At 31.5% G+C, this 27,116-nt stretch overlaps 2 protein-coding genes across 2 annotated transcripts in view; both read left to right on the plus strand.

Moving 5' to 3' along the window:
* Positions 1–11,618, plus strand: part of LOC145258111 (protein lifeguard 1-like) — a 35,855-nt gene extending 24,237 nt beyond the window's left edge. Inside the window, exons 4-11 of the mRNA XM_080115854.1 lie at positions 368–421; positions 2,328–2,418; positions 3,278–3,315; positions 3,446–3,491; positions 5,313–5,354; positions 6,888–6,977; positions 7,561–7,608; positions 9,243–11,618. Coding sequence (XP_079971980.1) covers positions 368–421; positions 2,328–2,418; positions 3,278–3,315; positions 3,446–3,491; positions 5,313–5,354; positions 6,888–6,977; positions 7,561–7,608; positions 9,243–9,398 — 565 coding nt within the window. The 3' untranslated portion in view covers positions 9,399–11,618. The remainder of the gene's footprint in view (positions 1–367; positions 422–2,327; positions 2,419–3,277; positions 3,316–3,445; positions 3,492–5,312; positions 5,355–6,887; positions 6,978–7,560; positions 7,609–9,242) is intronic.
* Positions 11,619–21,534: 9,916 nt separating this feature from the next.
* The window catches only part of LOC145258113 (CWF19-like protein 2), a 64,683-nt gene continuing 59,101 nt past the window's right edge, over positions 21,535–27,116 (plus strand). The window contains exons 1-2 of the mRNA XM_080115857.1: positions 21,535–21,689; positions 25,172–25,276. Coding sequence (XP_079971983.1) covers positions 21,603–21,689; positions 25,172–25,276 — 192 coding nt within the window. The 5' untranslated portion in view covers positions 21,535–21,602. The remainder of the gene's footprint in view (positions 21,690–25,171; positions 25,277–27,116) is intronic.

A 27,116-nucleotide genomic window follows, 5' to 3' on the forward strand; every position in this document is an offset into this window, starting at 1 on the left:
ACTTAAATTAAGGCTAGTCAATTGAAAAGGAATAACTTTTGAAAATATCGGTGAAAAGCGCCCCCCCCCTCCTGTAGAAAAGTGCCCAGTTGAGGGTGTTTGTCGTCCGAGGGGTCGAACTTCCAAACGATATTGATCTCATAAAAATCCGTCACCTATGTCAAATTTTAGGCAGACATAGACATGCATATGTACATACATTTTAAACACGGGTGAGATTTCTATTATAGATGGCGAGGAAGAAAAATGAATGTATAAAGTTCTGAAAGCGTCTATCTTTTATTTTACAAATATTTTTATTTTACCAACTACATTGTAATTTGATTATGCAAACATTTTATACATATAAACTTTATTTTTATTTTAGAGATTCGGTCAGATTATATTCTCAACAAAACCCATGGATGTGGTATCTGGCTCTGTAAGTTCCTTTTTACTGTTTCTACCTTTTTAATAATGCTAAATATCAACTTTTTTTTCTTCGCATTCAATTTTTTCTTTTCTTTTCTTTCTTTTTTTTCTTTTCTTTTTCTTTTTTTTTCTTTTTCTTTTTTTTCTTTTTCTTTTTTTTTCTTTTTCTTTTTTTTCTTTTTCTTTTTTTTTCTTTTTCTTTTTTTCTTTTTCTTTTCTTTTTTTTTTTTTTTTTTTTTTCTTTTTTTTTCTTTTTTGTCTTTTTTTCTTTTCTTTTTTTCTTTCCTTTTTTTTCTTTTCTTTTTTTCTTTCCTTTTTTTTCTTTCCTTTTTTTTCTTTCCTTTTTTTTCTTTCCTTTTTTTTCTTTCCTTTTTTTTCTTTCCTTTTTTTTCTTTCCTTTTTTTTCTTTCCTTTTTTTTCTTTCTTTTTTCTTTTTTTTTCTTTCTTTTTCTTTTTTTTTCTTTTTTTTTCTTTTTTTTCTTTTTTTTTTTTTCTTTCCTTTTTTTTCTTTCCTTTTTTTTCTTTCCTTTTTTTTCTTTCCTTTTTTTTCTTTCCTTTTTTTTCTTTCCTTTTTTTCTTTCCTTTTTTTCTTTCCTTTTTTTCTTTCCTTTTTTTTCTTTCCTTTTTTTTCTTTCCTTTTTTTTCTTTCCTTTTTTTTCTTTCCTTTTTTTTCTTTCCTTTTTTTTCTTTCCTTTTTTTTCTTTCCTTTTTTTTCTTTCCTTTTTTTTCTTTCCTTTTTTTTCTTTCCTTTTTTTTCTTTCCTTTTTTTTCTTTCCTTTTTTTTCTTTCCTTTTTTTTCTTTCCTTTTTTTTCTTTCCTTTTTTTTCTTTCCTTTTTTTTCTTTCCTTTTTTTTCTTTCCTTTTTTTTCTTTCCTTTTTTTTCTTTCCTTTTTTTTCTTTCCTTTTTTTTCTTTCCTTTTTTTTCTTTCCTTTTTTTTCTTTCCTTTTTTTTCTTTCCTTTTTTTTCTTTCCTTTTTTTTCTTTTCATTTTTTTTTATTTTTTTTTTATTTTTTTATTTTATTTTTTTTTTCTTTTCTTTTTTTTTCTTTTCTTTTTTTTCTTTTTTTTCTTTTTCTTTTCTTTTTTTTCTTTTTTTTCTTTTTTTTTCTTTTTTTTTTTTCTTTTTTTTTTCTTTTTTCTTTTTTTCCTGGGTGGGGGATAAAAAAAGTACACTGGTGAAATAAAGCAATTTAATATCTAAAGGCATTGTCAAGACAATATTCCTATTATCATAATGTTAAAAATTAACCGATTTTCACTGCTTGTTTCTTGATGTTTACATTTTTTTTATTTTATTTCATCTCAAACAAGGCACAGTGCCACAAAGTCGACTTTCCAATAAAATATTTGTAAAAACACACACGGATGCCACATTTTGGTGATGGGACAGAGGTTGGAGTTTGGCTGGCAATGTGGGACCTGTTAGGATTCAAGAGTTGCCAACCTATGTAGAAGCAAGACTAGTGACGGATGTACCAGCCCAGATGTGACAATACTCCATGTATTGGCGAATGGTGGATTTGTAGAGATACAGGATATTAAGTGTTGAGACATTATGTTGAACAAAGATGGTGGCGTTCAGATCAGATCTTGAGTGTAATTGGCAGTAACCAAGATGGCGACCAAGAATCAAATGCGGTCAGGAGTGACTTTCTAGCACAGTCCACCTTCCTCGCAGCAACCCTGGCAATTCGCTAAATGTATTTGTTCCAGTTTATGCTTGTGAATGTTCAGCCTAGGAGTTTGAGGGAACTACTTTCATGTTTATCTTTAGACTTGGCAAAAAGTGGTTGAGAAGGTTTCTTGTAATTGTCAACTTATTAAAGAAATGAAAAAATTTATTAGCTCGCAAATTTTATTGCTAAACATTTTGTATTTCAAATCTGAAACTGCAATTTTATTTTTTTACTTTCAGCGTTATGATGATGGTTACACTAATTATGTTGGCTTGCTGTCCAGATGTACGACGTCGGTTTCCTATCAACTTTATTGTTCTTGTCGCGTTTGTAAGTATTTAGCATTTCAAACGTACACCTACACGCGCTATATAAAACTAGTTAAAATTATCCGGAACAGAATTTTAATTTTATGTTATTTGTGTAATATTAAACTTTTTATCTATATATATATATATATATATATATGAGAAATTTTTGATTTTTAAATTGCCAGTATATTTGTTTGAAAATGTTATAGAAAAAGATCTATAGCTATCCATATTGAAAATCATTTTTGGCTTTTTTATTTTTTATTCTGAGATTGGAGTGTGCATTAATTTAAAATTTGTACATACACTTTAACTGAACTATGATTAAGTGTATTTCAATATAATTATGACATTAATTTTAAAGAAAATTAAAACTTACAGCATTTTCAAAGCTAATCAAATCTGCATAATTTTTTTTTTTTTTTTTTTTTTACATAGGCATCACCACATTATCAAGGCCAAGAGGCCATTCAAGGATAAGGGTTAAAGAGTGTACATTAGAAATTGGACAATTTAGTAATCATTAGTAATGAAAATTTGGTAAAGTTTATAACTTATATGGAACGGCTCATATTGCAAATATCTTTCACCATTTAGATTTGGTTTGGGATTTTTTTTTTTTTTTTTACAAAAAGTCTCAATTTTTGTATGAATAAATTCAAATTGTATGCAAATTTGTATATTTTTGAACTTTCGTTCAAATGTAATCTTTCGTAATTCTCATTTTCTTGGTCGCAGAACCACCAATCATAATTGACTGAAGCAATTTTTTTTTTTTTTTTTTTTTTTTTTTTGTTACAAACATAACGTTTATGGTGAAGAAAAGATTTAAGAATTAGAAAATTCACTAATTTTTCATAATTTTCTTTTCAATTTAGACATTGTGTGAAGGATTCCTCTTGGGCGCTCTTTCAAGGTAAAATATTTTTGCTTCATAATAACGATTGCAGCTGATGAGTTGACATGAAATTACAATTTTGAATATTTTTCTAAAATGTATAAATTGAGCGCTTTAAACTTTTTTTTTTTTTTTTTTTTTTTTCCAGCAACTATAATCAAGACGCTGTAATTATTGCTGTTGGTATAACTGCGGTAAGAATACTGACTTTATTTTAAAATTTTATTCTAATGAAAAATGATGTCATGGGCATGTAAATGAAAATCTTCAAAATTAGATCTGATTCTGATACAAAAATTAAATCTTAACAGACAAGCACGTTGCTCCAATTAGCAGAGAACTGACAAGATGTCTCAACAAAATGCCTGTCTCTTTGGAAGAGTTGGTGTTAGGAAAGGTATCCAGCCATAAAAAAACATTTGTCACTATTATGTCAAACATGACAGAACTTCCAACCCTTTGATATGGGAGAAAAACAGAAAGTTCCCTATGGACTCCTAAATGGCTGGACAGATTTCTTTTAAGTTTCACACAAATGTACTTTGTGCCTGGCGGTGTTCTTAGATAGATTTTTGTACTGGAATGCCTATAGGTATCAAATCTAATGGAAGTAAAAGGAACGGGCATTTAATTTTTTTTTATTATTACTACACAAGCAGAAAGGCTGGCATATAAACAAGATTTTCGATATGATTGAATTGCCCTAAAAGCGAGGGACATGCTGAGCAAACTCACCACTTAAGATTCTGCAAAATTTGTCTGCTTTTGTCTAATTTATCAGAATTGTCATAAAATTTCAGGTTGAGAGTAGGCCGTGTCCTCCACCAATCATGATCTGCTTAAAATGAATTGATACGAGGGGTAGGTTGAACCTGCATTTACACTTTAAACAAAACAAGATTTACGCTGGTAAATGTTTTTCTTTTTTTTCCTCTCCCCCCCCCCCCCTCATGTGTATAAATTATTTGACATAAAACTACCAACTATTAATTTATTTGGTGGCAGTTTTCTTTCCAAACTTTCAAATAGTTGTTATCTAACTTGCAGTTTCCTCCCCTTGTAATGGTTTCATCCGTGAGCAAAAGGTTTGTTTTACTGTTTTTTGTGACAAGAGATTTATATTTAGATACAAATACACATTGGTCTTTATCACAGAGTAGAGAATCATCTCTATATAATATGATAGCATGTTATTTTGTGTCAGGATTATCTTTCCTCCGACTGTTTAATTATGACCTTCCATTTCTTGTAATCTTACCAAGAATTCTCAAGTTTTGGTTTTAGTTTTAGTTTCGATTCAAGCTGATGCACCCAAGTCATACGGATATATTTTATTTTTGAAATCACAACTTTATAAAAATTTAATTTGTAATATATATGAAATCTGCATAAATTAAAATATCATGTTTAAGCATATTTTACAACCAGGCTATGCTGGGTATCCCTGATAGCTTAAATACTTCTGCAGTTTTAACAAGAGCTACACTATCAGGGTGTCTCTCTTTTTATGCTGAACATCCACAGAATACCAATATCAATATATTATATATGAAAGGGTCCACTGTTGAATTTCCATAGGTCCCGCCAATTTTGTATTAAATTGGCATAGTGTCCCCCCCCCCCTCTCCTTGTATAAAAAACACAAAACACCTAAAAAATTCAGTATTTTTAAAATCTGAAAATTATCAAAAAGCAAAGTTTATATTTCAAAACTATTTTAGGATTGTATTTTCCTGAAAATAATTTGAAAAATATGAATGTACAAAGACTGTTCCTTTTCATTTACAGCATTATATATATATATATATATATATGCATGCCGTGTAGATGCAAGGGAAATAATGACAAAACTGAGGCTTGATAGAAAGGTTACCCGGCTGACTTCTAGTGAAAAGTGGATTTAATAAATTGCAGTAAATATCAATATCATCTGGGCAGCTATGATAGATTAAGTGTTTTTATATAGAAATGTGAAACGCCTCTGTTTTAATCATTGCTACCTTTTTTGTTTGCAGGTTGTGTCTGCGGCGTTAACATTGTTCGCATTTCAAACAAAAGTAAGTAGAAATTACACATGTATTTCGTTCATTTATTTATGTGCATCAAGAATGAATTGTTTGACATGCTACCTCAAATACAATATCTATCATAATGCTTTGATTTTATATTTAATTGGATATTTTTTTTATACAATCATATTACCAGTCTTTAAATAAGCAATTTTGAATCGCTACTCTGAATAGTCACTCTTAGAATGAATTTTAATTGCATCTTTAATTAAGTTCTCGTGTGTGTGTGTGTGTGTGTGTGTGTGCGTGTGTGCGCGCGCGCGCGACTTTCTGTTAAACACTTATTGCTTGGCATAAGATTTATTTCTCATAATGTTGCATAATGGTTGTAATCTAACCTCATGAGTTAGATCGTTTGGAATTGGAGTTCAAGCTGACTCTTGATTTGGGGGTTTGAATCAAAGTTGTTTGAACAATCGTGTGTGAGAGAAAAAAAAAAAAAAAAATGTAGCAGCAAGTCTTGGGAACATCAACCTGAAATAACGTTTGGAAATGACTTATATACCATATATTATGACTAGGGCTGTGAGAATAGCATATTATTCTTTTGACTCTCGATTATATATCAGACACGATTAATCAACCGAGAACCACATCACTATATAAAAGCATAAGATATTAATGGATATATACTCGAGAGTAAAAACAATGAAAAGAATACCGTCACAGATCTAATTATGACCATGTAATCCCTACAACCACCTACATTGAAAATGCTGCTGTGAAAACTGACTTAATTATATGGAATAAGTCAGTTGCAACCTTGGTTGAAGTGTCCCTAATGATGTCTGAACAGAGCTGAAAGGGAGAAACAGACCAAAATATAAAGGTCTCATAACATGAAAAGAAACTAGAATCTTGGAGATGTCATACCAGATATTATGGGACTTCAGGTGGTGCCACACGGCTTATGAAGAACCTGAAGTCCTACCTAACTAATATTCCTGATGAATCAAATGCTAAAGAGATCCAGACAATTGCACTTAAGGGAACAACGAGGATACTAAAGAGCTCTCGGCTGCTTTTTCAATAAAAAGCAGGTTGCCCCATCCCCAACGTTACAATCTTCAAAAGAAGAAAATTAAAACGAGAATTAACATTTGGGTGATTAATCAACCTTATTTTTGATGCTGCTGAAATGTGAGTGTTCGGAATGTCTTTTGTGCTGTCATAATTTGATATAGAGGAAGGCAAACAGATGACCCCCCCCCCTTTCCTCTCCTAATAATAAAAATAAAATGAAAATATTGATTGAAATGCATAGATTTTAGCAAGGGCCATACAACAAACTTATTTTTATTTTTATTTTTTTTTATCTTATTTATTTTTTTATTTTTTTTTTATTTTATTTATTTTTTTTTTATTTTATTTATTTTTTTTTTATTTTATTTATTTTTTTTTTATTTTATTTATTTTTTTTTTATTTTATTTTTTATTTATTTATTTTTTTTTTTTTTGCAGAAGTGCTAAAGAAAAGAATCTGTTTTCTAGTTTGAATAATTTTGCTTGTTATAATTTCAGTGGGATTTTACTGCCTGGGGAGGAATGCTCTTTGTCTTTGTCATCGTACTTTTCTGTTTCGGAATCCTTTGTGCCATCATTCAAAATAAAGTAAGTTTTTTTTTTTTGTTTTTTTTTTAGGAATGCATTGTAATTTATTGGAACGCATTGATAATAAACTCTGCAAATTTATAAATATGCAAAATATGTAAACGATTGTTATGCACATGACACGCATGAAGGTTTTAGTTTTTCAAAAATAAGATTTTTAGAAATTTAAAAGGAATCTCTAATTGTATTAGAATCAAAATTTTGGAATCGTCCCATCATTCTGTGTCTGTGAGGATCTGTTAGTAATTTTTAAAGCTAGTTAAAATTACTGTTCAACAGTTTAAAGGTTTTCAAATTGCTGTAAATTTAACCCCTTCCCCCCCCCCCCCCCCAAAGTACTCTAACCACTCTACCAAGGGTATGAAGAATCCAAATTTGAAAATTCTCATCTCAAAAATTCAGATACATAATTCTTCGGTTTAATTTTTTTTAATTAATTTTTGGTAATATTTAAAGTATTTGTATGATTGAAAACCAAATTGTTTTTTTTTGTTTTTTTTCTATAGAATCAACACTTAAAAAAAAATCAATTTTACTTTGAAAAAAAAAAAAAACTTGAATAAATTTTTTGTTTCTTTTTTAGTATGCCACCTTGGCTTATTCAGCTCTGGGAGCATTACTATTTAGTGCTGTAAGTATGTTTGTTCTATTTTTTATTTTTATCACAAATAAACCTGATATTTTAACAAAGTTAGATTTTTCTTTTTTTTTTATGCTTCTAATGGTACTTGTACGTATCCGTTATGAAATGAAGTTCTTTGAAAAAAATTCACTTAATTTCATCAAGTGGTTTTTGTTTTACAGCAAAAACAATTTATGATACCGAGCAAAAGGTTCGAGATATATATAATTTTAATTTTTTTTTTTATATATATATATATATATATATATATATATATATATAGGAAGAAAAGCTAGTATTAAAGATGGGGAGGCAGTGTCTGCGCTTTACATGGATCCATCTCCCTATGGCGTTTATAAACTCCAAACAAAAATTAAAAAAAAGATGTCAACGTGCTCTCATAAAACATGTTTTTTCCACTGTAAAAAAAAAAAACTACTCTATCAAATTTAGTGAAATATTTTTGGATCTTCAGTTCAAAACTGATACGTACAATATAACCTTTTTCGATTTTTTTTTTTTTTTTTTTTTTTTTTTTTTTTTTTTTTTTTTTTTTTTTTTTTTTTATCATTTTTTAATGTCTTAATTAAACTGTACAAGTACCGTTCTAATAACTGATACTTAATATTTTCAAAAATTAAATAAGATGGATACATGTTTATTTAAAAAAAAATAAAAAAAAAAATAGTTGGGACGTTATAAAACTTGTGGTCATTTAATGTTTTATTTTACTATTTTGTAACAGCTGTTGTATTGGTTTGCATTTTTTTTTAATTTTTTTATAACGTTTGAAAGAAATTATAATTTTAAAAGTTCTGCAGTCAAATAGCAAATATCTTAGTATGTCATGACACAGTTTATGGATGAAGCAGATGTAAACATTATTACAGTTAAAATCGGGCTGTAAGTGGCTCATTGCCTACATCCAGTTGACATGTACATATAATCTTTAAGAACGAAAACGTCTATCAAAAGTAATGGAATTGGCTTTTTTTTTTTTTTACAGGATATAAGGGAATGAAACTTTATCACATGAGAAACCTATTCCTTTAAATTAAAGTGGAGACCTTAATCTGAACTGAATAACTGCAAGTGATATCCTTATTGATTCTATCACATATCTCTTATCTGTCGTGGTCAACTGCCAGATGAGCTGAAAAGCTTGTTTTTTGTTGCATTAGTCACAACTGGATGTGTCGTGATAAAAATTGAAAATAGGAGTCGGTTACATCCTTCAAAAGACTTTTTGTTAATCTAATTTATAAAATTCATTGTTAAGTTTTCTGGATTTTAGGTGGTAAAAAAAAAACAAAAACTTGGAACTTGGCAGGTATTAGTCTACTTCTTTGTATGCATATACAAATACGCATTTTATACCCTAAAGTTTGTTTATTTTTAACTTTTTTTTTTTTTTTTTAAAATCTGAAGCTGGAACGCTGTTTTTTAATTCTGGCTAATGGCACAAAAGTTTTTTTTCTTTTGAAATCATATTGGGTACGATATAATATAGAATTGACTTTAATAATCCAAAATCTGCATTTTTGTTTTTTTTTAATACAACGGAATTAAGATATAATGCAAAAAAGATGTATCTCAATGTTTTTATAACTTGATTGCTATTTTTTTTTTTTTCTATCTTGCAGTATTTGGTATTTGACACTCAGCTCATGATTGGAGGCCGACACAAATATTCATTATCGCCTGAGGAATACATCTTTGCTGCTCTCAATCTCTACTTGGACATTGTTCAACTGTTTATGTTCATCCTGACCATGGTCGGATCTGCTCAGAATGATTAATACACGTTTGTCAGCCTCTGTCTGGCTGACACTATCTCCTTCCTTTTCTTGAAACGAAGATTACCAACAATTTACTTCATATCCAGCAGGGCATTGCAACAACAGCAACACGTCTTTTCTTTAGGCGGTCACAACAATTGAATGCTGATGAAAGATTTGCAAACAAAACTTTTCAGCGTCATTATTACCATTTTAGACTTTTTTTCTTTAATTTTTTTTTTTTTTCTATTTTTTAGTACAATACACATTGTTTATCTTTTTAAACAAACACATTTCAAATGAAAACATGTACTTACATGTCATAGTGAAAGTCTAAATTCTAAAATAATTACAAAAATGATCAAGTCTTGCGTAAAAAAAAATGTAGTTTTTATCAAAATTCTCCAAATTTGTTCGGGTTTTAAATGATAGACCCTTAAGTCAAGGGAAATAAATCGGTTTGTCATACTGAATTGGTTGTATAGTACTTCCACATTAAAACATAAAATTCAATGCGATAATTTTTTTTTTTTTTCTACTGGATTATTTTTATAAATTTTTGGAATTTATGAATTGTCATGGCATGTATGCATGTAATGTTTTCACCTGAAATGTGTTGGTTTAAAAAAAAAAGTCAATGTAAACAAGCACTAGTTTTTTTATTTATGTATTTATTTTGTGTTTTTTATTAATCTTTGTATAGGATTACAATTTGAATTTGTTCAGCTTGGTATGCTAAGTGCCATTTTAACAAGTTTAAATTTTTTTCTATTTAATATCCCTCTTCCTTGCTTTAATTTAACATTTTCTGAATCGCTAAATATATTAAAATTTGGAGCTGACGTTAAACTTTTTAATCTCTTTGTCATAGAGAATTATACTAACATTCGAAATACTATATAAAATTTTAGTTTCATTTCAATGCTTCCTCACATTTCTGTTTAGATTTCTATTTACTATCTGATACATCAAAATCGACAGGAACGTTGAATCTTAACTTTTCTGGTTTCTTTAAGGCATCAAATGTCTTTAACATGCATCCACTTAAAAGTGAAAAAAAAAAATGTACAATTTTTTTTTTTTGTAATTTCTCTAAAGTTGAAAATTTTAAATATCAATTTAATATTAAAAAAAAATTTCAATATTTAAAATTTTGTGAAAAAATGAAATTGAAACCAGAAAAGAAAAACATTTTATATTTAATTTTTTTTTTTTTTTTCTGTATTTAGTAGAAAGTTAACTTTTTAAGCATCAAAGATTAATTCAGCAGTCTGTGCTCCATTGAATCTATTTCCTATTTTCGTAAAGGATTACGGTTTGAAATACTACTTACAAATTTTTTTTTTTCTTTCTTGATAGCTTTATTCAAATTTCCTTTTTGTTTAAATTATTCCCATACTTATTTTTAATTCCTTATCAGTCAGGATATACGACTTGTATTATCCTGTAAACTTATATCATGTGAATATCTAACAATATTTTGGACTTATTTTGAGGCCTTATCGATTGTATTTTTTCTTAAAAACTATTTTTCAATTAAAGTAAAATGTGTATTGCAATTTCTACAATTTCCATATCCGAGAGAATGTTTTAAGGTTCTTGTATTTCTTCATTTATGTATTTTTATAAAATACTTTCAGTATTCCAAAATAATTACAAAGTTTCAGTTTCTTTATGAAACTGACCTCTTTAATCTTCAAACTTGTAAATGTTTCCTGTATTTGTTTTGAATTGCCAATTTAAGAAACGTTTGTTTGTTAAATTGGCAATTTTTACTGTTTGCCCCTTACAAATATATTCTGAATGAATAAGTACTTTAACATTGTGTGTACATCATTGAATATGGTTTTAGTGTTGACAATGTCCTGACTGGCTTCACAAATCCGTAGTCTTGTAATTAGATACGTCTCTATTTGAATCTTAATAGATGGACACTTTTTTTTTTTTTTTTTTTTTTTTTTTTTTTTTAGGAGTGTCCAACTATTAACAAAATAGTTGGTTGCTTTTGTAGGCGACACGGATAAGAGACTTTAGACCTAATTTTTAGACTGTACAAATTAAAAATTAGTCTGTATTTTATGGTATGATGCAATATTTAATGAATTGTATGAAGATTCTTTTCTTTAGCCTTTTTCTTCAATTATAGAATCCCACAAATTTTCTTATTTCCAAACAAAATGTAGACTTAATGTACCTAATATTATGTATCATCTGAAATATTAAAACGAACTGGTATGCAGATTCTCTGAATTGTTACTAGAAGTGCCTAACTCTTAAATTTGCACAATTTTATTTTTTTTTTTTTATTGCATCTACGGTTTGAAGTAATCTTTAGTGAAATAAAATTTGATTTACTAAACCTCCTTTTTCAGTTGTAAAACTCTCACAAATTTTATGTTAGTGTGTGTGCGTTTTTTTTTTTTTTTTTTTTTTTTTTTTTTTATAAATCTTTCCCTTCGGGGAAGGGGGGGGGGTGACTTAATTTGTGTGAACCATTATGGTCGAATATATTCAAGATTGCAGATTTTTTTTTTTTTTCTATGACTTGCATCAGCCTTGCCGGATTCACAAATTTGAAGTCTTATTATTTGAAAAATAAAATTGTATATAAAAATGTGGATCATTGAATTTAGTTTATTTGAATGTTTATTTTGTGTTAGTCTTTCATCATTCAACAGATTCTCAACATTGGGACCATTTTTTTTTTTTCTGTTTGATTTCATTTTCTCATCAAATCTTAGCATTTGATAGTAAAACAAAAATCGGTTTTTCAGTCTAAAGATTTTTGTCCTTGACGTTTATTTTTAACTGTTTAATATTTTATTTTAACCCACAAAAGACAAGGTTTATAATTGATTTAAACGATATATATATATATATATATATATATAATAGATGTGATTCATAACACTTGGACGATACAACCAGATTTATCAATGTATCTTTATGAATGGCTATTTTTCAAATTTGTTAAATATTAAAATGATTTTAATTTTTTTTTCCTTTTTATCCGATAAATGTCAGTATTACAATATTTAAAAAAAAAATTCTTTAATATCCAGAAACTTATTTGTAATCTTATCTGTTGTTAGCACAATCAACTGTTTGGGATTTTCTCATAACTTTTTTTTTTTTTTTTTTTTTTTTTTTTTTTTTTTTTTTTTTTTGTATCGAGAACTTAGTTTTATTGTATCTAATTTTTGTTCCAAATTGATGTTATGTTTGCACTTTTTAATTTATTTTTGTTTAAAATTTATTTTGATAAAAGATTAAAAGAATGAATTCTTTGTTTTTGCTTTTTTTTTTTTTTTTTTTTTTTTTTTTTTTTTTTGTCTCCCCCCCCCCCTCCCGGATTCTGTTTGGATTTTTAATTTAAATGCTAGTAATTCCTAGATGTGTGACAAAGAAACCTTCGGTGCAAGTTCAATGTAATCAAAAATGCAGAATTATGATATATGCTGGTCATGGAACAAAAATGTCATAATCCAAAAATCACAAGTTGATTAAAGTAGTTTTTTCTCTTTGATATAGAAAATTTTTTTTTTTTTTTTTTTTTTTTTCTGAAACATGGCTGTTCAATACATCTCGTTTTGTCATAAATTTTTTCAAACAAAAATTACTTTAGCAATTTATATGAATTTTGGAATGTGGCATCATTGTTCTGGGATGGGTATGTAGTTTTTATTTATTTATTTATTTATTTTTTTTTTTTGTCACGATCCCTTGACCTGATTATTTAGCCTGTTTCAGTTAATTTTGTGTATTAATTTCATTGTCTGAACTATAAAACTGAATATTAAATTAAAAACTTAAACTATTAGATTTGGTTCTATCAAAATAATGCATTAAATTTTTTTTTTTTTTTTTTTTAAACATTCTCCCTCTCCTTCACATTTGAATGTGAAAAATGGGCTTTAACTCTCTCCCCTCCCCTCACCCTTAATTTGTTGAATCCACTATTGTGATAATGTCTACATTTATTTTCATATTTTCTATGGATTTTCACGTGGAATTTTGTTTTTTGTATATAAAAAGTAAAGGAATTGTTTCCAAGTGACTAGGATCACAGGAAAAAAAAATTGCTTCACAAAATTGTTTTAATGTCTAAAACGGATATGCATGCATAAAAAAATATTTGGATGGACGATGCACTTTTCGTATCTCAAAATGTTAAAATGACAATTGTGCCAATTTTCGTAAATAAAGATATCTATATAATTTTTTTTTTTTTTTTTTTTTTTTCCCAGAAATGTCTGAATTTTTTCATACAAATTTTCAAAATGATTTGTGCTTGGCTTTCTCCTAAGCGAATTCACAACCTAATCTAAACTAAAGAATAAATTTAAAGACCCCCCCCCTCCCCATTCAGTTCCGACAAAGACTAAATTATGAATAAAAGTTAATTTCATTGTCTTGAGCCGCTTCACCGTTTCGCTTTGATTCTAGCACTGATTAACATTCACAGGCAATCATGAACTAGCACAAGTACATTGTGATGTCGCAACGAAGGCGAGTACTTTATCCTGCTAGACTATTCACACCTGAGAGTATCCTGTACCTCTTCAAGGCTACCGTTCAGCCATATCTAAGTTGGTGCAGCTACCATTAGCCTCTCCCCCTTGGATAGTGTCAGTCTTTAATCTAATAACTAAGCTCCAAGCTCCTGTCCCATCGCCAGTGTTGCATTTGTCTGTTTTACAAATATTTTAATGGCATGTGCTCTGTACTCCTTGCACTTGTCCTCTAAATGTACATATTCTCGACCCCCCCCCCCCCCCGCCTTTCAAATGCCAGAAATCTTTCTGCTCCTATAGTTTCTTCCCATGAACAGCTAGAATTTGGAATTCTCTTCCTGCTGTCTTTATATTTTAAACTTCTGCATATCAGTACAGTAATGTAAATCAATCTTTGCTGGGTAGCATGGTGTGAGCAAATGCAGCCACCATGTAGATTTGTTGGCTATCTACATTAAACGAGATCAAACGTGAAGTCTAAATCTAAAGGTTGAATCTACCTAGTCAGGTTTTGCATTTGGACAATTCACATGAACAAATCCGAATTCCGTATGACACAATCACGTTGATACACCAGTTCTTGCCAGATCACCGAAGTTGAGCCTGACCAGTACCAGATGGGTGACCATTTGGGAAGGCTGGGCGTGGGGCTAGCACCCTCACCCTGTAAAAAGAATTCCTCGCTACAAAAGTTGTAGATGGCCTATGCCCCTCAAGGGCTATGGATGGATGGAAATCATAATTCCAAACGTTAACCTTTTCAAAATTAGTAGAAAAGGTATCATCTAGACTGTCGGGAGCATACATTGTAATCAACCGATTACTGATTTTTTTTTTTTTTTTTTTTTTTTTTTTGTATTAATATTCAAAATATGCGTCATTCGTAGTAGTCCATTTATCCTAAAGCACCTTATTAGGCTATGGGCCAGAGATTAAAAAAGAGGCTTAGTTTTTGAGTTGGACATTTTATTCATATGAGAAAACTTCAAGTGTTTCTAGGAGTATTTTTCGTGCTGATTTCAAATCTGAAGAGATCTCCAGGCTAAATGTGAGGAATATTTTAGCAAATAAATAACTTGTGTAAAGCCATATTAATGAAAATGTTACTTTCTATTGTTGTATCAGTTTCTCAAATGGCAAATATCCTCATAAAACACAATTTACATTCATTTGATAAAACACTGAAAAACATTTGTTTCCGAATCTTGTGCCTTTCAAAAATCATGGAAAACTGTTTTTAAATATTTCTGGTGATTGAATGACTTTTCTTCATTTTGATGGTCATTTACTTTTTGATGTAATTTTGTCACACACGCACATTGACTGATATACAAACCTTAATGCTTAGACAAACATATATATATATAAGAATATGCTAAGAGTTTTTTTTTTTTTTTTTTTTTTTTTTTGCAGTTGAAAAATTGTTATGAATTAATAAATTTAGAAAAGGAATTGCAAAACAGTTGATTGTTCTCTAATCCTGAAAGCTCATCTTATCTGCCATCTGAGTCAGAATCTTCTCATTGAACTGCTGCATTTCACTTTTTTTTTTTAACTACTACATTAAAACCATTTCCACACTGGCAAAGGTGGGTACAAGGCAGTGTTTGACGAACACAAGAACAATGCCTAAAATGATTACCTCCCTTGCATGATTTTTACGCTCAACTTTTGCAACAAAATAATCAAATTAAATTGCAAATTATAAAAAACGTGCATCGTACACCTGGAGATCTTTGGACTCTACGGCATTGAAACCCTCAAAATCAACTAAAATATTTCCATATCGGTTGTGCGTCCACGGAATGACCTGAAAATTGAGGCTGGCCCATCGTCTATATAGCTTAGAAGATAAGGATTAAATGAAAATAACGAGTGTGTACACAACCTTCATTTAAAAAATCATGGAAAAAAAAAAATTCACTACTGCTTCTGTTTGTATGAAAATTTATATTCATATAAATTGACGCATTGCTTGGTGAGGTTAAAATTATCATCTGTATATGGAAATAAATTATAAGGAAAATATAGCGAATGATCCCCCCTCCCAAAAAAAAACAAAAAAACAAAAAACAAGGCATATTGCCACTTAGACGTAAGGGGATACTAATTGGAACCCTGCCTAAGAAAGATTAATGTTGGTTTTCGTTGCTTTTGAACTTCTGCATATCAGTACAGCTAGGGAATTTGAAAGTTTCCTTCTAAGGAAGAAGCTATTAGAATAGGAAACTTCCTTACATTTAGGGTCCTCAGCAGTGAAGGGGTGTGATTTTATTGCTAAGCAGGTTTGTTGGAGATATTTGTTGGGAGGGGGGCACAAGTGCAACTAGTTCATCAGAACACATTCCATTAAAATACTTGTAAAATACACAGGAATGAAACATTGTGGTGATTGTTGAACCTTAGTGGACAAAGTAGGATCTATTAAATTGGAGACCTGGGGGGGGGGGGCTAAGAGGGAGAGATTAATGATAGATGCACCAGCCCAGATGTTTTCATTCCACCGATGAGTTAATTGTATTGCTGCCCTCACTCAAATTTTAACTTCTTAAATTCTAGGCTAATAATCTTAGATTTTCGTAATTATTAAGTTTTAGTATCTTGTGTAGGTGAGTCAACAACTTTGAACAAAAGTTTGTATTCTTAACTGAATTCAAACACTTGAATAGTTCAATCTTCACTATCCTTTCATCTATTTCACGGGCATAATTTTTGACAAATGAAATTCAGAATGGTTACTTTCATTAACGTTAAAGTGTAGTTTCTCTTGTTTCCAAATTTATTTCTTTATAAAAATGCAGAGTGACTTCACAGTAAAATTACGTTTTTGGTACAAAAACGAATGAACTCTAGGGTTTGAACCCACAACCTCTGCATTTGAAATTCAGCATCCTATCTCTGGCAATAGAGGAACTTGACAACTTGATTATTCAGCATTCCTTGAATTTTTAGCTATCATCTTAAAGAAATAAATGGCAAATTTGGTTAAAAAAAAAAAAAAAACCCAAAAAACAACCTTTTTTCTTTGTTTTAGGATTTACGATAAAAACAAAAAAAACTTATACAGTGTAACCCGAATAAAAGAGCTGTTATATCTGGGTTATACTGTAACTTAACACAAGTTCTAATTTGGGGCCAGAGAAAATCTTATATCCGGGTTACTCTGTATCAGTTGTAGAAAATTCATGATCATGAATTGCATTCAGGAAATATAAAATAATTTTTCATGATTAAGAAAATATTTGATTTTATTCAATGAATAAAGTTATATATCAATTCTTTTCTGACTTCAATAAAATCCTAACGACTGGAAGTACATAAATGAAACGGAGTCTTAGACAATGGGGGAGGGGAGGTGAGAATGCATTTGGAACAACCAAAAATCAGGATTCAGGTAATAAAACTCCCAGGCAATACCAGACAGTTACAAACGAAATGAGAAAAGGTGTCCTGGATTTTGACCACTGACACAAAAGCAAACGTTAAAACAAAGTGATGAACAAAATTATGAAAAAATGCAGTTTGAACAAGTCAGTAACTACCCGAGAGAGGATGCCTACTGACTAAATTTTGCCATTCTTGTCAAAGACCCTCCTCCTATCCTCTCCCTCTCTAGCTGTAGCACCACCACCACCTGTCAAATAAAAGCACCTGTTTTTATAAACAAAAATGTTTTCTTTGTCCGAACAATGAAAACAATATTCTCATCTTAGGTGTCATTGGCACGTTTCAGTCAGTGAAACCTACGACCTTCATTGGGTGTAAAATCCATGGTTTTCACACTCAATGAAGGCCGTAGGTTTCAACAACCAAAACGTTGTGCCAATAACACTCAAGGTGAGAATATTGGTCCGAACAATACATTCATACCTCATCTTAAAAATTCAGAATTGCAAAAAAAGTTGTCATTTGTCAAACACTGCATAGCATATGCAATTTGGTGTCGTCAAGAATTCAAATGAAAAACTATCCACCCGTCTGTAACATGAGACCGTTAAACATACTTTACATAAGAAGAAAGGAAATATTTGTTGACAGTAAGAATCAGGTAAAAAGATTTTAGTGATAAAAAAATATTTTTGTAAGGGAACAAATTTTTCTGAATGGTGGAATAGCAGACGCCATGTTTTAATTTTAATTGTTCTTTGTTTAGTGTTCGGCAATTACATTTGATTATTCTGGAATAGGATTGTAGACATGTTGGTGTTAGCTATAAAAATTATCCTACAAAGTAGTATTTGTGTAAGTTGATAGTAGTAGTTTTTGTGTGTGAGTAAAAGTTATTTAGTATGACTATTTGTGAGAGTCAGGCATCTCGGAATTAATGTAGGAAATTATAAAATCGTTTGAAGCAGACTAAGAATTTCAAAAAACCTGCATCAATTATAGGCATAAAGCATGACCATATTGGAATTCTATATAAAGCTTGTGCTTAAAGAACTATTGTGTCAGAAAGTAGGGGAGGATCAACATTAGTTGGGACCAGTTTAAGTATAGTTGACTCCTTTGTATATCTGAGCAGTACACAAAATGTAACAGAATACTGCTAATAATCAAAATGGTTTGAAAAAGACACGTGGTCAGACAACCATAATGATGAAAATGAACGTTAAAGTTTACCCCCAACATGTAAACCATGTATTAGGTTGTTGCATAAGTTACTGTTTCCTTTTAAGAAAATCGAAAAGTTTTAACAGCAAAAGTTTGTGTGGGACCCAACCCTAACCCTAACCCGACCCAAGCTCCAAGCTTTTGCATGAATCCCATCAACTGAAATTGTCACAAAATCACACTTCATCTTTTCACCCAATTCTCTACATGTCTGATGGCCATCTTCCTTCAAAAGAATCCCAAGTGGATCTTCGTCTATCTTGATTCGTCTTCCAGAACGAGGAGCGTCACTGAGGTAAAAATTTCTGTTTGAATTTACTAAACATATCTCAAACAGTTCCCTTAGCTATAGTGTTTTCTCCATATACAGCACAAATATCCTTGGTCACTTTACTCACTTTTTGACCTTGATTAAAAGCGAAAAGAATGTGTTGAAAATGTGATTTTTTATCTACTTGACGGTTCTGAAAAACGAGAAAAAATTATGAGCAAAAAACGATGACCATTATCTTGAAGAACAGAACACGTGCTTTCTAATGATATATAACACGTTGCCAAATATCGAAACGTTTCAGAACAAATTTTTTTTTATGAAATGGGGGGGGGGACTTATGCAACAACCTGATAGATCTAATCTTGAAGCAATTCCACCAAACCTGCCTTTTGGAGGATTTAAAACATTTTCACGCGTCAGACACGACTATTTAACAAAAGTTATACATCATCCACTATGACTGTATAATTCCTACAGCTATTTACTTAGAAAACGGAGATAATAAATGTTACATAAGTGATATGGAACAAGAAAGAAGCAACCTTAGTAGAAGTTAGTGTCACCCAATGATGCTGAGTTAAACATAGCTGAGAGGGACAAGATAACAAAATATTAAAGTCTTATGTACGACATGAAAAGAAAGTGGAATCTTAGGAAGATTTCCATAATTCCAGTAACTTTAGGAGTAACCAGACTCATCAAAAAAGAATTTCTAAAACTACCTGGCAAATATACCCGGTGAACCAAGTGCAAGAGAGATACAAATAATTGCACTTAAAGGAACGTTAAGAATTTTTAAAATGATCTCTCAGAACATATGAGATAGTGGCTAAATGTTTTGCATCCTATAAAATGGCCCATCCCCAGCAAGAAAAACATAAGAAACTTAGCAGAGAAGTACATGTTATGCATAAATGCACTCGGCTGTGCACCTAGCTAAGATGGCAGTTTCCATAAATATCTGTTATATGCGAAACAGTAACATGCTAAAAGTCTGAGACGTTTTCAGGAGGATGTAAAAGACGACTTTGAGGTTCTTAACATGAATATGGAGGATTGGATGTAATGCTGACACTTAGGTAGGTACATGTATTTGGGGATTACTACTGTAATTGGCTTGATTTCTCGAGTTACACAACCACAGCTGGTAGCAGCATACATAACATCCCTATATCTCATTCTCTAACATGGTCACATTCCTGACCCGTCTTCCAGATTGTGAAGATCAGTAAGCCACAATTCTAGACTTATTCCTAATCACAGTACCCAAAGATTGTGTGACAAATGCCCGTAGTCAACTCAAGAGCGCTGATCACCTTGCTATATTGGTTGACATCACCCTAAGTTCTTAACCCCAAGCTAAGGAACCATTGCTCAAAATGACAAAATACTTCAAAAATGCTGATTGGGAAGTCATCAGAGAACACATCAGAGATGCGTTTTCCTGCTAAACAGTATGTCAAGGAGACAACTGAAAGCCCATCTTTAAAACTTTTCAGCTTAACATTTGTAGGCAACATAAATTGGAACAAATACATTGAGGATATTGCCAAGGCTGCTGTGATGAAGATAGACTCCCTCTATCGTGCTAGAAAATTACTCACATCAGAGAGCATTCTATATCTTTACAAAACCATAATTTGCTCATGCATGGAATATTGTTGCGACATCTGGGCTGAAGTATCTACGACTAGTCTCGCACTCTTAGACAGAGTCCAAAAAGGAGCCTCAAATCCAATAGGTTCCTCACTATCGGCCAGGCTTCAATCTTTGTCCTATCATCGCATCCCTGTGCCTGTTTTACAAGTGCTTTAATGGAATGTGCTCTGGTGAACTCGTAACACTTGTGCCCCTTCAAAATACACATTAGTGACTAACCCAACAAGTAACAGTATCTCATCCCTTTACTGTTGAGGCCCCTGGATGTAGGAAAGACTTCTGCTCTATTTGTTTTTCCCTTAGACTGCTAGACTTTGGAATCCCCCCCCTCCGTTTCCTGCTTCCTTTACTGCACCAACATGCAGAAGTTTAAATGTAATGTAAACAGACATCTCATTGTTCAACGGCCTCCAAATGACTGCATTTCCTGAAAATTAATTAAAAAAAAAAAAAAAAAAAAAAGGGAATCAACGTTATTTCTTTTCATTTGTATTTTGGTTTGCAAGGACCTGTGGCGTAATGGATAAAGTACTAGGTATTGAGTTTTAAGTGACATGCTGGTGATACTCAGAAAATAATTTTGAATTACTTAAGATCATGGCTGATGGAAAGAGAGCATGCTACCCCCATGAATTAAATAAAGACTTCCATTCGACATCTTATGCAGATTACCGAGTTGACAGAAAATTTCCGAGTTGGACACCTGAAGAAGGTCGGGGGTTACATGGCCGAAATATTGTGCAAATAACACACAAGATGAAACTAGTAGTCTGAAGAATCCAAATCATACAAATTATCAATCCTCATCTAAAAAAATTCAGAAAACATAATTTATTTTTAATGATTTTTTTCAACTTTATTTTATTTTTATTTTTTTCATTTCTCTAACACTATTTAAACATTTTTTATTTTTATTTATCATGTTTAATGTTGTCTGCATTTTCAAATCATAAACTGCTTCGGCCATTTCCGTAAATTGCAATCGAAAACATTCGTGGTTCCTGTTCTGCAGAAGTACTCAAATCGCTGCCTCCAAAGGAGGAAGCAATGCTTAGGAGGATGATCTGAGTACTTACAAAACGGAGCCAAGCCCAAGTTTGTCGACGTTCAAAGGGAGATAATTCTCAATGCTAAAATTGCACCGGAAGTTAAAAGCAAATAAACAAGATGGAGCCGATCGTTTTTAAAAGTTCGAGTGAAATCGCAGCAGGAAGACAACAACTGAGAGAAGCTCGCAAGGCTATATTAGACAAAGTAAGGCATCCATCGTTCCGTTTTATTAGACGTGTTTTGTTTCGATTTCACCTTGAATTAATAAAGTCGCATTTGCTTTTAGAAGATTTGCGACAGTAAATGTTGTGCCGTGTGTGACGCGAACGTTAACGTCGCCGTTTCACGTTGTAATTATTGTTTTCTCTTTTAATAATAAAAAAAAGTCGTAAGCAACTATAAAGCTGTCGCGAAAAAGAAAATGGGATTGGTGGCCTTCATCAATCCAATCACTAACCACAAGTCTTAGGTGGCACCACGCTAATCCAGACTTAGGGTTAGTATTTGGATTAAGTTAGGATATGTTTATGCGGGTTTGTTTTACTAGATTCGAAAAAGTTGTCAAAAAACAAATATATAATAAATAAATGTTATCAAAGGCAAGATAAGTTACTTTTCTACCAAACTGGATATAATTTTCGTGTTTTTATTCAATTTAACATGTTTATTCAGCTCGAAAAGCATACAGTGTTTACCGATGTATTGGAAAATTCAAAATGGCGGCCGACTCTCTCTTTAACACGGTAAGTTCGGGAAAAGGTGTTATAAATAATAAACTAGACAAAATACTATTAAAAAACCACCGAATATATGTCAAGTTATGTCACGGTAACATATATTAAGCGAGTTTCTAACAGTATTTTGTCTAGTTTATTAATTATTACACCTTTTTCCGAACTTACCGTGTTAAAGAGAGAGTCGGCCGCCATTTTGAATTTTCCAATACATTGGTAAACACTGTATGCTTTTCGAGCTGAATAAACATTTTAAATTGAATAAAAACACGAAAATTATATCCAGTTTGGTAGAAAAGTAATTTATCTTGCCTTTGATAACATTTATTTGTTATATATTTGTTTTTTGACAACTTTTTCGAATCTATGTGTAAACCCGTTTATGCTTTTTTGTTGTCGTTTTCCTCTTTCGAAATTTTTTACATTGTATGTGTCCTCGCTGTATCTTTCTTCCAAATTTGCTAAAAAAAAAAAAATAAATAAAAAAGGTACTTATACAATTTAATCAAGACATTAAAAATGAAAATATCGGAAAAACTTATATTGTACGTATCCGTTTTGGACTGAAGATCCCCGAAAACAAATTTCGGTAAATATTCAGATATGTTACATTGTTTACATTTGAGGAGGAGGCGGGGGGGGGGTGTTGAAAAAAAAAAGTCTTTCCGACATTACCCCCCCCCTAGACGTATCAGAATTTTTGTAGGAATTTTTGACATCCCTAACACGAAACTGCGAATAAAATATAAAAAACTGGTAATTTCTCTGTTAAAAGTGGGTTGTTTATTTTCTTTATGGATTATACTTCCAAAATAAACTATTAAAGTTGTTTTAAAAGTAATAGAAATATTTTTTATTTTTTTTTTAAAAACTAATGAAATTAATTGAATTTTACGAGCTCAGTATTTTTCAATTTTTAAACTTTAAAAATCTATCAAAATTTTTCTATTGATTCAATTTTTACGATATTTTCAGGGTCAATGTGAAATTTTATGCTTTTTCCAATAAACTGAATATAATATTTTAGACAAACGTTTTTTTTTTTTTAAATTCACGCCCCCCCCCCATTTTCAAGTGTCTATTAAAAAGTAAATAATTAATTTACTCACCAATGTTTTATATATCACAAATTGAAGATAAAAGATAATAATATATTCAAATTTAAAATTAAAAAAAAGTAGTGTTTTTTAGAAATTTACCTGTAAAGTCCGAAGTTTAAAACCTTTTTTTTAAAAAAAACGTTGTTTGTTTTTTTTAATGAAACCTTGGTCCTTGCTCCTTTAATTGAAAAAAAATTAGGACTTGAATTACATTTTTCGAGGAGTTATAAGCTTGGAAAGACGGGGTGGGATTATTCAATATTTTTCACGAAATTTCTGACACACCTTCCCCCTCCCCCACCCCCACTTGGAGTGCTTTTCTTCTTTTTCGTGTAAGTTTAAATGTTCCACAAAAGATCCGTACGCCATGTGAAAAGGCAGTTCTCTAAACGTGAAGGCACATTTAACAACCGTTGTTTATGCTGCCGCGTGTGTGCGCGTAGCGTAAACGGAAGCTGGAAAATGGTGGAAAGTAGTTCGTGGGTTCAGGGGTTAATACCATGCAAACTGTAAATTTGCCCCGGGTTTGATTATCAGATTTGTTGTCAGCGACCTCGATTACCCCTAAAAATTACTCGGAAACATTTCACTATTATTACGGATCAGCAAACCATATCTTTTATGTTTAAACCTGCTAATCGCAGAAAAATTAAAAATGATAAAATTATACGGTGGAAAATGGAACTTCTTCCTTTTTCATATGATATAAAACATCGTCCTGAGAATAAAAATGTTGCTGATACATTATCGTGAACTTGTGGTACTGCTATTTCTTTCTTGGAGGAACCAAAATCAATTCATGATTCTTTAATACCTCCTGGAGTGTAATGCTTTTGGCATTTTGTAAGGTCACAAAATATACCATATTCAATCGATGAAATCCAGCGCGTAACTTTTGAATGTCCTACTTGTGCCCCCCCCCCCTCCAATTCCTTAATTCCCCTAATCATATTCTTATCCATTCTACTGCCATGTTTCAACGTCTTTCTGTTGATTACAAAGAACCTCTTCGGTATCCTCGTCAAGTTGCCATTACATACTTACTTTTGTTGACGAATTCGATTTCCTTTCATTTTCTCTTGTCGTGATTGCTTTTTGCAAACCGTGATACAGTGTCTGATGAATATTTTCTCTATCTTCGGACTTCCCTCATTTATCCATTCTGATCGGGGAACTTTGTTTATGTCAGGAGAATTCAAGCAATTTCTGCTACGACTTGGGATTGGATCCAATAACACTACTGCTTATAACAACCAATGTGAGCGTTATAATGGAGTCATATGGAACACTATCTTATTAGCTTTGGAATCTCAACGGTTAACCATTAACACTTGTCAGGATGTTCTAAAGAATGTTTTACATGCTATTCACTCTCAACTCTGCACAACCACTAATGCTACCTCTCATACCCTAACCCTACCCCTACCTCTCATGAACGCATGTTCAATTTTGAAAGGTGCTTTTCCACTGGCACTGCATTGCTTGTTTGGCACTGTGAACCTGAAAAAATGTTATTGAACCGATTTGGTAGCAGGAGCAAGTATGAGTCTATTATTGAAGTAGTGAAACTCCTCGAAGCCAACCCTACACATGCAAGAATTTGACATTGTGATGGGAAGGAGGATTTGGTAGCGTTGAGACATTTGGTCCGTTTTCCACGATCTCAGGATCCTGGTGAAAATCTATGCCCAGATCGACCTCAGGATTCTGCTGAGAATGAGGACCTAGATTGACCTCAGGATTCTGCCATCTTCACTTAGTGCAAATTCCAACTAATACAAAACCAAATTTGTCTAGAGACGTGGATCACTACATTATTTAAAAAATTTTTTTTTTTCCAATTTTTTTTCAGGCAAAAACTAATTTTGAGAATGCTGAAAGGAAAAAAGAAGAAAGCAAAAAACGCGGCTACGATGACTGGATTTTACCGTCTGTGTTAGAAACAATTGATAAGCAGGTAAGTCAATCTTTTTTTTTTCTTTCTCATAGAAATCGTCTGACATATTGGCTGAGATTTATCTAAAACAAAAAAAAAAGATTGAAGAAAAAAAAAAAAACCAAAGAAAAATTAAATCGGGCAGTATAGGAAGACGTGTACAGAACAAAAGATTTTAATGATATTGCTGTTGAGTTCTTGGGTTAATAGATGTAGAACAGTTGAGGTAGTAGGGTCAGTTGAGAGGGGAAGGCAAAAGAAAAGATGGAATGAAGTGATAAAAATAGACTTTTCGGTTTCTTTTACAATCCACAAACGTACGAAAAAGTGGTCAAAAATAAAAATATATAACAAATGTTATCAAAGACAAAATTACTCTTCTACCTATCTGGAAAAGTTTTTAATGGTTTTTACTCACTTTAAAACGTTTATGTAAAGATGACATATATTCATTGGGTTTCTAACAGAATTTTGTATAATTTTTTAGTTTTAACTCATTTTTCCAAACTTCAGGTATTTAACAGTCAGCTTGCCGTCATTTGTCTTGTTTGCATCTCTCGATAAAGACTTTTCGAACTGATTAAACGTTTTAAAGTGAGTAAAACCACTAAAAACTTTTCCAGATAGGTAGAAGAGTAATTTGTCTTTGATAACATTTATTTGTTGTATTTTTTAAATTTCTGACCACTTTTTCGTACGTTTGTGAATTGTAATACGAACGCGACTATTTTTTTCTAACTCATATTCACCTCAAACAATATATGTTGCCACTGAGACATAAAGGGTGACTGTGAATTAGAAACCATGCTGACAGAGACAGTCTAAGTAGGGAGTTGAGCAACAAACTGTCTGTTCACATTACATTTAATGTAGCCGTTACAAACAAACAAAGGAAATAAAAAAAAAATCCGAGTCGGCATTTTTTCTTTTTCAACAAAAGAATTTTTTACCGTTACTTTCGGCACCACTTAAAAAAATTCTCTCGCTGCCACATGTTCATTTTATCTGGTGAGTGTTTCTCCTTCCTCCGACTGCATGCCAGTCACAGCCAGCCCATTCTCGTCCTCGACTTTACACGTCCATTTTCTTTGGCATACACTTTTCTTCTGCACTGAGCATGTGGTGTATTTTTCTCCTTTTTTTTCCGTCTTCTCACGCACTTTTCCTAATTTGCATATCCGTTTTTTTCGGCTACTGCTGCTGCTAATCTCCTAACAGGCCAATCATGCTTTACTGCTACTGATATTTTCCCATGTGCTCATATGCTACTATGTTACCTTATGTTTAAACTCTGGGTACTTGTACAATTTAATCAAGGCATAAAAAGATGAAACTATTGAAAAAAGTTATATTGTATGTATCCGTTATGGAATTTACTGAAACCACCCCAAAACGCATCAAGCTCAGAAATTAGGAACCCATAACTTCTGGAAAATCTACAACAGTGTAGTAAATAATGGGCAATCAACAATTCCCCTACTATCCAACAATCATGAAGTTGTTTGCTCAGCAAACGAGAAGGCTAACATGCTTGCCAGTCGGTTTGCCTCCAATTCCACACTAGACCCTGCTAACCACCCTCTCCCAGACTTTCCTTTGTGGACAGATGCCACACTTGACAATCTGGAAATCACCCCTTCTCAGGTGCATGCCATTATAAAAAATCTTGACACTGCAAAAGCATGTGGACTTGATCTCATCCCGGCTGTGCTATTAAAAAAGTGCTCCACCGAAGTAGCTCCAATCCTCTCCAAACTTTACAACAAATGCCTTAATGAATCTTGCTTTCCTGCCTGCTGGAAAACTGCTTCTGTGGTACCAGTTTTCAAGAATTCTGGCGAAAGAACTGACCCAGCAAATT

The sequence above is a fragment of the Euprymna scolopes genome, chromosome 33, assembly GCF_053919585.1.
Source record: "Euprymna scolopes isolate OS-2025 chromosome 33, ASM5391958v1, whole genome shotgun sequence".
Lineage (NCBI taxonomy): Eukaryota > Metazoa > Mollusca > Cephalopoda > Sepiida > Sepiolidae > Euprymna > Euprymna scolopes.